The 13,653-nt window shown below is 41.3% G+C and overlaps 1 protein-coding gene across 1 annotated transcript in view; it reads left to right on the forward strand.

Annotated features, from left to right (window-relative positions):
* Positions 1-13,653, forward strand: part of zmat4a (zinc finger, matrin-type 4a) — a 187,788-nt gene that overhangs the window by 160,295 nt on the left and 13,840 nt on the right. Inside the window, 1 exon segment of the mRNA XM_079252005.1 lies at positions 5,617-5,713. Within this exon segment, the coding sequence (XP_079108131.1) occupies positions 5,617-5,713 (97 nt within the window).

Here is a 13,653-nt window from a genome sequence, read left to right on the forward strand (position 1 = left end):
GTCGTTCCAGTGGCGATGCGCTCTATGGTTATGGATGGGCTGGCTCCTGGTGTGAAAGGACCATCAGGATATCATTTCCTTGCAGTTTGCCAAGCCAGATTTTATTTTATTTCATTTATTTATTTAATTTTTGTTTTTTGTTAAAGAGACAGAAGATTATTTCAGAATTTTGCCATGCAACATGGGATTGGGGGGAGTGTTCAGTAAGCTTCATGTATGATGATGCTATACAAACAAATTCTGACTTGATTTTATTTGATTTATTTACTGGTGTCCAGTATGATAATTATAATGCATGCAGAGAGCTGTGTATTTTAATGATTGACATGTATTTTCTCAGCCCTACATGAGAGAATGTTTGCTTGGGAAAATAGCAAAAGGAGAGGAAGCTGCGCTTGCCCTGTAAACCTGCAAAACAAGGACATTCTCATCAGGAGGAGACTTCTGCTGAATTTGTAGGAAGTTTTTATAAATTATTTCATTTTCTTGTTAAAACTGGAATATTCTCCTTTTTGTTTTTGCTGTCTTGTTTTGACAATATACTCATATACTTGGAAATAAAGAAGGTAACATGAACTAAGTAAAAGCTGATATCTTCCCTATGTGTTCCATGTTTCTGCAAACTTTACAAATCACGCAGCTAATTCAGATTTGGCATTTTCATGAAAACGATCCTTACTTGCAGCGTCACACCAGAAACTGTGTAAAGACAAGAGACACTGGCTTAAACTGGTCTCTTTTGTGCTGTGGAAGAGAAGCGCTTGTTTCACACAGCCTGAACTCTGTCATGAGTCACCTTCTCATAGGTCAACAGCAGCCTGTGTCCTTGTAATTATACTGGTCACTCTGTGTTTTGTGACCAGTGTAGCTGCCAAATAAAGAAATAAAACATTGTGCTCTTTCATTTTGTCACCGTTCCCCTGAAACCAGTGAATTTGCTCGGCAGTCTGGCCTGTCCAGCACCTCAACAAGCCCTATGATTTTGCAGACCCCATTACAGCCGTTAAGCGGAGATTCATTTCTGTCAAACGGAAATTTAGCATTTTGTCTCCTTTTTTCTCACTTTTTTTAGTCTTTCTAAGCTCACAGTAGCAATTCTAAAGTTGCTGCTATCAACTCGGTTATATTTACTGCTTCCTGGGATCATAAAATAGATCTCTAACTGCTTTAATGGTAGACTCAGGGATGAGCAAATTACTCTGCGCTGATCAAGGTTCTCTTCACAAGCGAAGCAAGGGCAAAGCATTTCTCCTATCGGCTTTATTTAAAGCTCCAGACTGGTTGAACAGAAGAAAGGCCATTTGTTTCCAACTAATGTCTGCTCCTGTTGGAGATATTTTATTTCTCGGCCCTGCACAGTATCTGGGTCCATTTTTAGAGCCCGATCTTATCTATGATTTGGTGAGCTCAACTATTTTATTACTTTGAGGGGATAAAAACACTTCTGAGTGATGATTTCATTCTGAAAGTCGCTTCACAGAGGAGCATATTTTGAAATACCCCACATTTGTAAATTAGCAAACAATTTGTTGTGAACAAATTCAGATTTAGCATATGTTCTTTCAGCTTGAGTGCTCCGCTGCATTCAGAGGGAATGAGGTAAACTAAGAACATCTGAGCAAGCCAGATGGCTGCTGGTTAATTTAGCATGAACCCTGGACCAGCAGCACCTTTTCCCTGCTTATAAACAGTCCGCACAGAAGACTGCACTGCTGATCAGTCATACTGCCAGCACGCTCCCTCCCAGATGCTCAGGTAATAGGTCTCAATTAGGTGAGACGCTACAAGATAGTTAGGGCGATGCAGAGCAAAGGAGAAATCTCAGCTCAGCATCGGTCTGCGACTTGCTTGTGAGTCAACATACAGGTGAGACAACGTGTCCTGTCTGATTGGACTGCAGCTTATTCAGGTTTCAAGTTTTGTAAGTCATAAATTAAATAAACATTTCTGTTCTACAAGTGTGTAACTGGTTACAGTTTTTTAGATGACCTACGATTTGATTCAGGACGATGCTATTAAAAGCCAGATTCATGCAGCGTGTTTTTAGTTTTTTATGACATGATCAAAGTCGACAATTTTTTGTGTATTTTTTATTTTAACTGGATTTGCAAATGAAAACAAACACGATCAGTTGCTGAAGTCCAGCTGGATCCAAGAGAACCTTTTAGGGGTCAAGCTGGGGTCAGTAAACCTTTTGTTTGCCGAAAGGAAAACCGATTCGATAAAGATTCACTCAGAAATGTGTTAAAACCTGCTGACCTCGTCACAAGCAGGTGCTACATGTACTAGCTGCTTTATAGTGACTTGATTGAAGGCTGGAACAAAAATGTAATGATTAAAGGAAGCACATATAAAGATTAACCAAAGTGTGATTTAGTAGGGTGGAGGGGTGTTGCACTGTTACCTCTACTTTCTGTGGTGAATAAATGTTTATAACCTGAACATGTAGGTCCATAAACCACTTAAATTGGTCCACAAATGCACTCATTATTCTCTCAAGGTCAGTTTAAGGTAAAAATAATAAAAGGGGCTGTAACAGGAGCGTCCTCAAAAGGATGAGGCGATGTTCGCCACTTTGCAAGCAGAAGATGAGAAGATGCTCCAGCAGGTTAAGAGCAATGCTTCTCTACTTCTAACTGCAGAAAATTTAGGAATTTAATAATTTACAGCCCACAATATCAGAAGATTCAGAGATTCTGCATGAAAGCAGAATGGCCAAAAATCAACTTTAAATGCGTGCGACCTTTGATGCCTCAGGCGGACGTGTGTTGAAAACCGACAACATCGTGTGAAGGATATCCCCATGTGGATATCCTACATGTAGTAAAACTTCTGCCTTGCAAAGCCACAGCCAGACATCACCAGCAGCCAGAAAGCCACCAGCGTCTCTGGATCCCAGTTCATCTGTGGTGGACTGGCACAAAGTGGAAAAGTCTGCCATGATGTGATGAGTCCACATTTTAAATTATTTTTGGAAATCATTGACGTTGTGTCCTGTGGGCCAAAGAGAAAAAAACCCATCCAGATTGTCACAGAAAGCAGGCATCTGTGATCGATGGGGGTGTGTTAGTGCTCACGGCATGGGGAACTTGCCCATCTGTGAAGCGCCCATCCAACTTGTTTTGGAGCAGCATATGCTGCATCCAAAAACGTCTTATTAAGGGATGCAGGTGCATATTTCAGCAAGACAATGCCAAACCTATTTCTGCAGGTGTTACATAATAGAGGTATTAGACTGGTCAGCTGCTCCAGTTACTGGAGCAGCTGAAGTTCTACATCAAGCAAAAATGGGAAAGAATTCCACCTCCAACGCTTCAACAGTGTCCTCAGTTTCCAAACCTTTGCTGCGTGTTGTTAGGAAGAAATCTGATGTGGCAACACGGAACATGTTGCTGGGATCAAATTCAAAATGATTGAATATTTGCAGATGAACCATGAAATGTGAGTGGTTTGAACATCAGATGTCTAGAATCCACAGTTTATTAAGCTGAACATAGGTTAAAAATGATTTGCAAATCATTGTACTCTTTTTTTTTTTTTTCCATTTTACACAACATCCCAGCTGCATGGGAATTGGGATTGTCGTTGATTTACGAACATCACACTGCAAAAACGCAGCCTTAAAAAACGAAAAAAATACAAAAATTAGGTAAATGTTGCTTAAAATAAGATGAATTATCTGCCAACAGAACAAGAAAATTTGGCTTATCAAGACTTCCCCAAACAAGTAAAAATACTCCTAAAACAAGAGGAATTCTCTAGCATAAAAACTAAGAATTATCTTACCTTTAAAAAAAATAAGCGTATGTGTACTCAATTTAAGATTTTTAATCTTACTTAGATTTCAGTTTTTGCAGTGCAGAAGCTCAGTATCAGTATGCTGCTTTGAAACTACAGCTGGCTTTAAGATAAATGGGGAGCATGTTGAGAGTTTTGAACAAAATAAGTAAACATACAGTGGCTGAAATGTTTCGTTTTTGTAGTTTACATTCCAGCCACTTTCTTTCTAAACTTATCCCAGATCAGATAAAGACAGAAGACATCACACAACATTTTTCTCCACATTCATCAACTCCACAACCTGTTCCAGTTTGTATTCGGTAACAAAATTCCAACTTAATCCAAATAAATGAGAGTGCAGAGCACATTTTTCTTCTTCTGCATGGTCTCCTGAGCTGCCTTTCTTTTCACAGCTCAACAAATGAGTTTCCAATGACTCATCTGTGATGCCTGAGGGAGTAGGAAGTAAAGGTGATGGAGGGGAGGAACTGCAGAGGCCTCAGGGCTCCCGGTGCTTCATCGCTCATGCAGGGTAGCGTCACGAGGGGAGGGTCACAGGTGGCTGGCAGTGATGGATACCACAGCGGCCGTATAATCTTTCACCCTTTCAGAAGCTGTTTGAGAAGCAGGCTGTCAAAGGGGGCCGCTCCGGCGTCATCCCCCAGTACCTGCTGCAGAACTTTTATGTCAGCTCTTGACTGCGTCTTGGGACACCGCTGCAAAATTGAAACCTCAGTCCTGCTGGCAGCCCACTGACAGAGTGGTTATTGTGCAGCTTATCAGCAGGGAAGTGAAAGGGAGAGATTTACTTTTCTCTCTGAGGGGGTGAATATTGCTTTCCTTCAAAATCTTCGAAGGGAAACAGCTGACACCACCATATGAGCAGTGAATTGTTAACAAACAGCAGATTTTCAACATTCCCTGAAAAGAAAAGCGCGTACCCTTTCCAAGATGCCGCAGCTCGAGCTCCAGTGACACATTTCACTAAACGCTTATTCATGGGGGAAATTTGATTCAGAAGAATATGGAAATGTGATTCAGTTGAGTGCGTGTGGCATTTATTTTCTCCTGGCCTTTTGCTCCAAGGCATATTAATGGAGGAGCTAACTTAATTGTGAAAGCAAGGCAATCATGATGGCCATTTTTCACAACACAACGAGATTAGTACAATATGACGACAATTACGCAGGCTGCTTATAATTTGCAGCTACGGGGGGCACTGGCTCAATACAGCCATTATCGCACTGAGGAATCAGCCGGCGTACAATCAGAAAAACAAATTGAAGCGACTTATTAACTTGTCTTGATGGCAGAAGGATCAAACACCTTGTTGTCTGACGCAGAGGTCAGACTGTGTTGCCAGTTTTGCAGCCGCATTTTCATGAAGGTCAAACAGGAGAGTTATCAGAGGCAACTAAGCGAAATATTTTGACGTAGGAACAAATCTGAATGTAGAGATTTCTGCATCTTTTACAAATCAAGAGGGTTCCTGATGCATGTGAAATGCATTTCCTCCAGAGAAAGGAAATCCACCGTCAGTGCAGGTCTAATTGATTTTTCCACTTCATCACCAGCAGCCTTTAATCACAAAAAGTTCACCTGTAGACTGAGACATATTTGCATAAATCAATTTTTTTTTTCTTTAATTTGTTTCACAGAGAGGCTGTCTGGCTGTGATGGACTGATTTTGTATTGACTTTGTGCAGGAGAGGGAAAATCGAATTACCATATCGTGATTTAAAAATGTCACTCTTCTATGGAGACGGATGAAGAGCAGAGCGTGTATCCATTTCCTAGATTGGTTCATTTAATCCATGCCTTTCTGGCTGATTCCAGGTCTGAAGCGCAGCTACACCTGTGAAGTCTGCAGCGTCACGCTCAACTCGGTGGCACAGTATCACGCGCATCTGCAGGGCTCAAAGCACCAAAACAAGTAAGTGGATCCTGCAGCAGCGACGGCGACTGACTCTGTTAGCCGTTATTGCATTGTGTAGCGCTACGCAGTGTGTTGCCACGCATGCATAAAAGATGAGAATGTTGTAGTGAGTTTGGACAAAAATATGAGACGGGCTCATTTTGCTCTAATTGAGCCTTTTTACTCTTTAATGCCGCAGCTAACTGGTGGCAGTGGCACCCACAGGAGACCATCACAAGCTGAGAGTCAACAAGCTCTCACAGTTCAGTCACAGCAAACAAGAAGCCTGCTGGAATTCACTTTCTAGGAGACTGCAGCGCAGAAATGAGCTAAAACAAAAGCTGCATTTAGCTGCTTCCCTGCTGGTGACATCTCATATGCTAAACATGTTTCATCTTGTAAATATACAAACTACAGCAAACACTGGTTTCCAAATGTCTTTTAAAAATTTAAAAAAAAAAACCCAGAAAACTTAGTGAATAAACTTGTTTTCTTTCATTTCATAAGTACATCAAGCTCAGCAAATAACCTCTAAACAGTGTTGTATTTGTGTATAGTAAGAAGCACAACTTTGGCCCTCAGATTGATGTCGTTTCCAACATGTGAGTGTGTAAAAAAATACGTCTGCCACCAGTTGTTCCTTGTTGCCAAATTTCATAGCCTTCATTTTGAGAGATTTGAGGTTTTGTTTACCATAAGAGATGACCACAGCCATCCAGTTTAAGACCGTTGTTGTTTGTTTGTCTTTATAAGTGGGGTTGTGTGAAGTGTGTGTTGGTGTTTTTTCTGCAGCAGCCGGTTGTCAGAGCGCTCTCCATTCGGAGGATCTGAAACTCACCCTGACAGACCAGTTAACCCAAAATGACTCAGCACTGGGAATGAGAATTACATCAACATGCCATCAAAGCAAAAAGACATAAAACTCAGTCATGTCCAAATGTGAGTTGCAGCCTGTGATGCAGTCTGCTGGAAGAGCAGGAGGATTGTAAATCTGAGCTGAACTGCGTGATCGCTGGACGGGAACAGGCGGATGCAGCTGAAGCACTTTGTCAGCTGACATCTGACATGATGGGAAGTGATTTCATGCAGAATGACGGACCGTCCTTCAAATTTACAACATGTAAAACTGACTTTGTTTTTCCTTCTTCCATCTCTCTACCTTCCCTCCGTATTTATTCTAAGTCGTCCGTGCACGGATTACTTGACGTGAAGCAGATGCAGTGGTGGAGAAGAGGACTGTAAACCTGTGTGGGGCTTTGAGCGAGGTCTGGGCAGTAGGTGTGAACTGACGGGGCTTGCATGGTGCATGTCCTGGAATTAATTCTCCCTGCTGGCCAGTTTCTGGCTGCACACGTCCGTGGAGATTCTGGCATCAGGAGACGTGACATGCCGTTTAACAGCCTCCATGCTTTAGTCACGGATGCCTGCTCCGCATTGTCAGAGCCAGTGGCGCTCCATCCACTCATATTGACACACACACACACACACACACACACACACATACACAAGCAGAGGAGAGCTCAGAGTCAAACCACTCTCCTCCCCTGTTCCCACCTCCACCCCAGCCAGCCTGATTCCACTCACATCGCCCACAACTTAGCCGCAGGTCTTTTTAGGTCATTTGCTTGGTGCAGTTGTTTGATGGCAGTTTACACCCTCTCTGTGTTTTTCTGAATCGCAGATGATGATATTGGATGTGTGTGAGGTCTTTTGTCACTACGGGGCTGAAACAAATATTACAGAGTCCATAAAAACCTGGAAGTTGCTGAGTGGAGATCGGTTGTTCTTTACGGCTCAACAGTTGTGTGTTTTAAAAAGCAAAATCAGTCCGAAAAATACAGTTTGCGTGACTCCCACAAGGAAGGAGATGATAACAAACTAATGAAAGTGGTCACCATCGGTGGGCATAGGAATAGTATTGCTACTCTAATGACAACAGCTTTGGAGTAAATGAGTTTAAGGCAGCCTGCTGTCTGCAGGTAAACATGTGTTGATGGATCACAACAAGCTGCAAAGTGTGATTAAACTGATCTACATGCTGATATGCTGCAACAGGCTGTTTTTTTTTTTAATCAGAATTGGGAAGATGGAGAAAGAACTGCAAAGTTATTGACATGTAAAAAGAGCTGCGAGTCTTTCTCTGGACAGTCCGCCTCAGCTCACTTCTTTCCAGCCGTTTGAGATCTGAACAATGAATCTAAAAAGAAAATAAGGATTTGTACTTGTGGAACACACACAGAAAACGATCCCATCCACTCTGCAGTTTATTTCCCGTGAGTTGGTTGTTTCCATTTGACAGGCTTGAATTTTATTGATCTAAAAGTTTTGAGACTCGCTGGTGAAGCCAGATGTTTCCCTCAGGAGACGTTTACATCAAAACTCTGCTAAAATTTTAGTTTGTTTGAGTTTATTTGGTACAAAAAGTTGTTTCAAATAAACGATGAAACTCTTTGACTTCTTGGCGTCAAGATGAGATTGTTTTTAACTTATAAAGAGGAGAATTTATGAGCTTTTAGTTTATCTCGGCTGGATGATTGAAACAGGCTTTTAATCATTTTTCTTAACCGAAGATCCCCGGACACGCTGGAGACAGCTCAGAACTCTTCTGCCAAGATTTGAAGTAAAAATAGGAAATATAATCAGGTTAAACCCATTTTAGCGTCATTATACTCCATTAGGATTCATTTTAAGACCTTACTGTGTACTTTTAGCGCTTTCAGTGGTCTTTGTGCTGTTTATGGATCTTACTTTGCAGTATCTTACTCAGCCATGTGGGCATCTTGTGAGCTTCCAGCAGAGGTTTGTCAAAAAGTGTTTTCAGTCTGAAAACAACAAATCAGGTCTGCTGACCGTTCCTTCTATTAACTCTTTTATTAAGAAGCTACTTTTATTAATAAAAGGTACAGTGTTTATTTATTTACTTTACTTGGCTGTTTCTGACTTTCTTTGCTTGTTTGTGTTGATTTTTAAAGAACTTTATTTATATTCTTGGTACTGTAAAAAATAATGAATATGTCAGTTATTGACAACTTATTTGCTTTAAGGGAGCTTTTTTAGCCCTAATATCTTGATATTTTTACTGTCTCTTTGGGTTCTTTCATAAGAATTGGTACCATTTTGTGATGATACAACAGCTGAAGTGTAAGCTTCCTGTGATTACACCTTTTTTCCTAAGTCAGTATCAGCTGAAGTACTGATGTACAAGAGGAAGAAAGAAAAGCGGCTGTTTAAAGGCAGAGTATGTAAGATTTCAAGGCGATTCTTTCCACCACCAGGTGGCAAACACCAGGTCATGAGCAAAACCACAAAACTGCTACCTCCATAAACAACCACAGGTTGGCAGTAATGAGCAAAACTCAGCCCTCACCCCTCCTCCTTGCCAGCTGTAATGAGGGCAGGAATCGCTTGTGAGCTGTAGCTCAGAGCCGCTCTGCAAAAAAATGTGCTTCCCCCTACTGGTGGAAAAAAGTACTTTTTTTTTTACTGGTCAGAAAACATTCAAGAAGGGTCTTTGTCATTAATTAAACTTGTAATTTAAAAACGCATCAAATATGGACAGACTGGAACCTACATGTTTATGATTGTAGTTAGTTTTTTAGTTAATTTATTTTGAAAATATTGAAAATCTTACATATTCTACCTTTAAGGTCATGAGAGCAAAGAAAAGAGAAAAAAAGTAGCTGCATATCACAGCTGTACTTTGGTTGATACATTTATTTGAGCTACTTCGACCACTTTGCAGCTAACTTGGTTTTCTCTGACTTTATGTCAGCTCTCTTCCTCTTTCCCTCGCCGCCTGCTGCGTCTGCGCCATGCTCTCACCTCCTTGGTTTCCAGATCTGAAGGAGAGCTCAGCTGAAGTAGCTCCTCTTGTTTTCACTTCTGGAGCATGACAGTAACATAAAAATAGCCAAGCAGGCCTCCACTGAGGAGGACTGGAAAACAGAGGAAGAAGAGGAGGATGAGGGGTTAAGTAGCAAATGCCAATGTTTCCCCTGTACTGTGGTGACCCCTCAGTGTTGACTACAGTTAAAGAAGATGGGTCTTACCTAACCTTCAGATAAGGGCAACTGCTTTAACCTTTGTTTTCCTACAATAGAGGCAAAGCAAACATCAATTAGTCTGCTGTATGTTGTCTTATTTTCAAGCATTAATCTCTGCTTTTTTTTCTTTTTTTTTTGTTTATCCCAAAGCCCTTCAGTATGATTAATTCTCATTAGGAAAGAGATTAAACATGTAGGTAATCATTACAGGTTGTGTGTGGTTGTTCCTGCATTTTCAAGCTGTGGCTTTCACAGTGATTTAACAGCCACATAAACCACAGCTGAGCCTGCCCAGTCTGTCTCCTGACTGTGTTCATGAAAAGAAACTTGTATTTTATTTTCTATTAAGATGCAAATTTAAAAAGGAAAAAAAAGTGAAAGAAATACAAAGATCAACAATGACAGTTTCTGAGTCATAGTTATTCTCTAAAATGACCTTTACCCTTTAGATCCTGTATTTTTGCTCGGTATTTGACAATGTATTTGTGGTTCAAGTCAGGTGTAAAAATAAAAAAAAAGTTTTCTCAGATACTATTCTATAGAAAAAAAATAGTATTGAGATAGATATCAGTAAGCATGAGTATTTACACTTACAGTAAATACCTCTTTGGCTTCCGCTGGTTCATGGAGAGCATCAGTCACCGCTACTGCTTTTTCAACAGGCACTGTGTTAGGCAGCCCCTTCCTCTTCAGCAGCAGCCTGGTGGAGCCATAGTGTACAATGTTAGTAACTTTTCAGGCCCCTGTAGCAGCTTTCTTTATGAAAAACAACAGATTCCCGCTCTTTCTGATATTGGAGACTGACATGAAATAAGTCATTTAGTCTATGTTCTCCTCCTCCGTCCAAACTTACAGGAAGCTCGATCCTCAGCAGCGAGCTCCATCCAGAGCAGGAGAGGTTCACCTCTGCTCCATGACAAGAGAAGAAAGCCACAGCCACCTTCAATGCTCAGTGTAAGACGTGTGGCGAGTGTCGGGAAGGACGAAAACTCAGACAACAGCAACTGGGGAATTTCACCCCAGTAAATTACCAGAAACACTGCAGGTTCAATAAAGGCCCCTGGACAGCAATTATGGGTTCAAAATAAAATACAATTTATTGGACAAAAGAAAAAAAAAGTCTATAAATAAAAGGCAACACTTATTAAAGCCTATTCTGAAGATGGAAGATGGGAAGGGTTCAAATGGAAGCAGCCTGCCAACTCAGAAAAAAAAAAAGAAGCGAGATAAATCAAAAGCAAAGCATGCAAATGTTAAATGGCAGGTTGCCCCCCTGGAACCACCAGAATAAACCCAACCATGCGCAAGGTCACCAAGGAATAGTAGGGACAGTCGGTTGCTGGACTGGAACAGCAGCAGCTGAGATAAGGTTCCCCATGGGATGAAGCAGACTGGAACCAGTGATTACTAAAGCAGACCAGACCGCAGAGCCTCCAAAGGTCCGGGAGCAGCAGCACATCCTGGCGCACAGCTCACCAGTATGCCTATAAGCACATGTCATCTACTCTTTTGCAATAAAACTCGTAGCCATCCTTGCAGGTGTCCAACCAGGGAGTGAAGAGCAGCCTACTCCACAGAGCCAGACAAGACGCTGGGAGGATCAGGTGGGTTGGCTGCTAAGTACCGGTCACAGCCAGCAGACTCCCACACTGCAGGAGTTTGGAGAGTAACCCAGGGATTAAAAGGCCAGTTGTTAACAAGTGGACACTTACAGGTTGTCACTGGGCAGAACTGGCAACACATCGCTGCTAAGCTGCAGCAGAATCCATCGAGGAGACACCTGCCCAACCATAAAGCGCTCCCCAGTAGCTTCTACCTGGTAGATGCAGACTGCTGAGGAAACCTTTCCCAGAACAGACGGAAGACATTAAAATTTTAGTGGACACCAGGAAATTTTCAGTGCTGACATGTCTTTTATCTAACAAGTAATGCGTCTTCGGCTGTGAGGGAATTAGATTTCCACGACGTTGCATTGACGTTTTTATTAGTTACCGGCACTTCATCGAAGATTTCTGGATAAACAAGGGCCAGCATGAGGAGGACTTGCTACCAGGCTTTTGCTGAAAAGAGGGTCTGTTCCTACAATCAAGGACTGCGTTTCCGATTCAGAGACACAAGCTGTAAGTAAAACCGAAGTATCCTAAAACGATGCTGAAAACATCCCGGTGATAAACTACATGGAACAATGGATGTAGATGGCATTTTGGTACATCTGCCACATCTACACCTATTAACAGGAACATTTACAATTATAAAAGTCCAGTGAAAAATGGCAAACAATGTTATTTGGGATTAAAACAGATCCTGTTGCATTCGTTGCTGTTGGTTGCTGAATTGTTGTTTTCGGGGTTTGATTCGAGCTCAAACATGTTCGTTGTTGTCATTATTTCTAGAGTACCTACTTTGGTTTGTTTACCATTTTGTGCCTGTATTTCTACAAAGAAAACAGCTGATGTGCTCACGACCAACAAATAGTCCTAGCAATTGACCAATCAGATGCATCCTGTAGGCGGAGCTTAGGGCGGAGCTTTCTCTGCTCACTTGTTTCTGGCAGAAGCTGATCTAAGAGGATCAATACAAAATGAATCAAGAGGTTTTTGAAAAATGCTTGAATATATTCTGCCCTTCTGGACTTGCATATTAAAATAAATTAACCTGAAATGTACATGATGGAGGCTGCATGGTGACATGGTGGTTAGCAACGTGGTCTCACAGCAAAAAAGTCGCTGGTTTGATCCTTGGTTGGCGCGGGGTTTGGACAGTGGCCTTTCTGTGTGTAGTTTGCATGTTCTCCCCATGTATGCGTGGGTTCTCTCCAGGTACTCCGGCTTCCTCCCACCATCTAAAGACATGCATGCTAGGTTAATTGGTTACTCTAAATTGCCCATAGTAGTGAGTGTGAGTGGTTGTTTGTCTCTGTGTGGCCCTGCGATGGACTGGTGAGCTGTCCAGGGTGTACCCTGCATTTCGCCCAAAGACTGCTGGGATAGGCTCCAGCTTCCCTTCAACCCTTGATTAGATTAAGTGGTTAGGATAATGAATGAATGCACATGATGGAGTCACTTTAACTAGTTTGTTTTTGTTGTTTACTTGATCTGCTCTCCAGTATTGTAAAAAAAAAAAAAAAACACTTTTGTGGTTAAAGTTCATTTTGTTTTGTATGTTTTTGCACAACAGTGAGCAAACGGCCTGAGAAGACTAAATCTTTGCACAAGTTTGTCGTGCTTTATAATAATAATAATGCATTTATTTTACCATGGCGACATATTTTCTCTGTGCCTCCTGGAAGTCGTGGAGCTGCAATCACAACTCGCACAAATTCAGTCAAAGAAAAAATGTTCTCCTGATAAGAATTTGGGACGGCTGCATGTCATTGTTTATATTCCATCCTTGGAATCCGTGTTGGTTACATGAGATTGCATCATGACAGCTTACTGAAGGGACTGTTTTTAAGATGTTTTTTAATATATTTTAATGGTTTGTTTGGTGGTTTCCTTGCCTCAGCTTTGTGTGTTATTAGTTTATGGTGTTTTTTTCTGGACTATTCTGCTTTATTCCTGCTTCCTCACCACTCTGCTGAGGATATTGACAAAGATGCTTCATCATATGACTTTATGTTTGAGTCTGAAGTGTCACATCTTCTCCAATATTGAATGTTAAAGGATTTCTGCAGTTAAGTAGAGAGAATTTACTCTTATTGTTCTCAGCAGATATGTGTAATAAAATGCAACTTAAATATTTAATATTTATGTCTTTTTAAGGAGTATATTTCCTTTTGCTTTTGGGAGAGTCACCAGCGGCAGAGAGATTAGGCATTTGTGCTGATTGCCTTCCTCATTCATAAAAGAATGGGAATACCATTAGAGTATTTATTGAGTCTAAATGGACTTTTCTGCTTTCAATAGGTCAATGCAA

The sequence above is a fragment of the Telmatherina bonti genome, assembly GCF_933228915.1.
Source record: "Telmatherina bonti genome assembly, chromosome: 13".
Lineage (NCBI taxonomy): Eukaryota > Metazoa > Chordata > Actinopteri > Atheriniformes > Telmatherinidae > Telmatherina > Telmatherina bonti.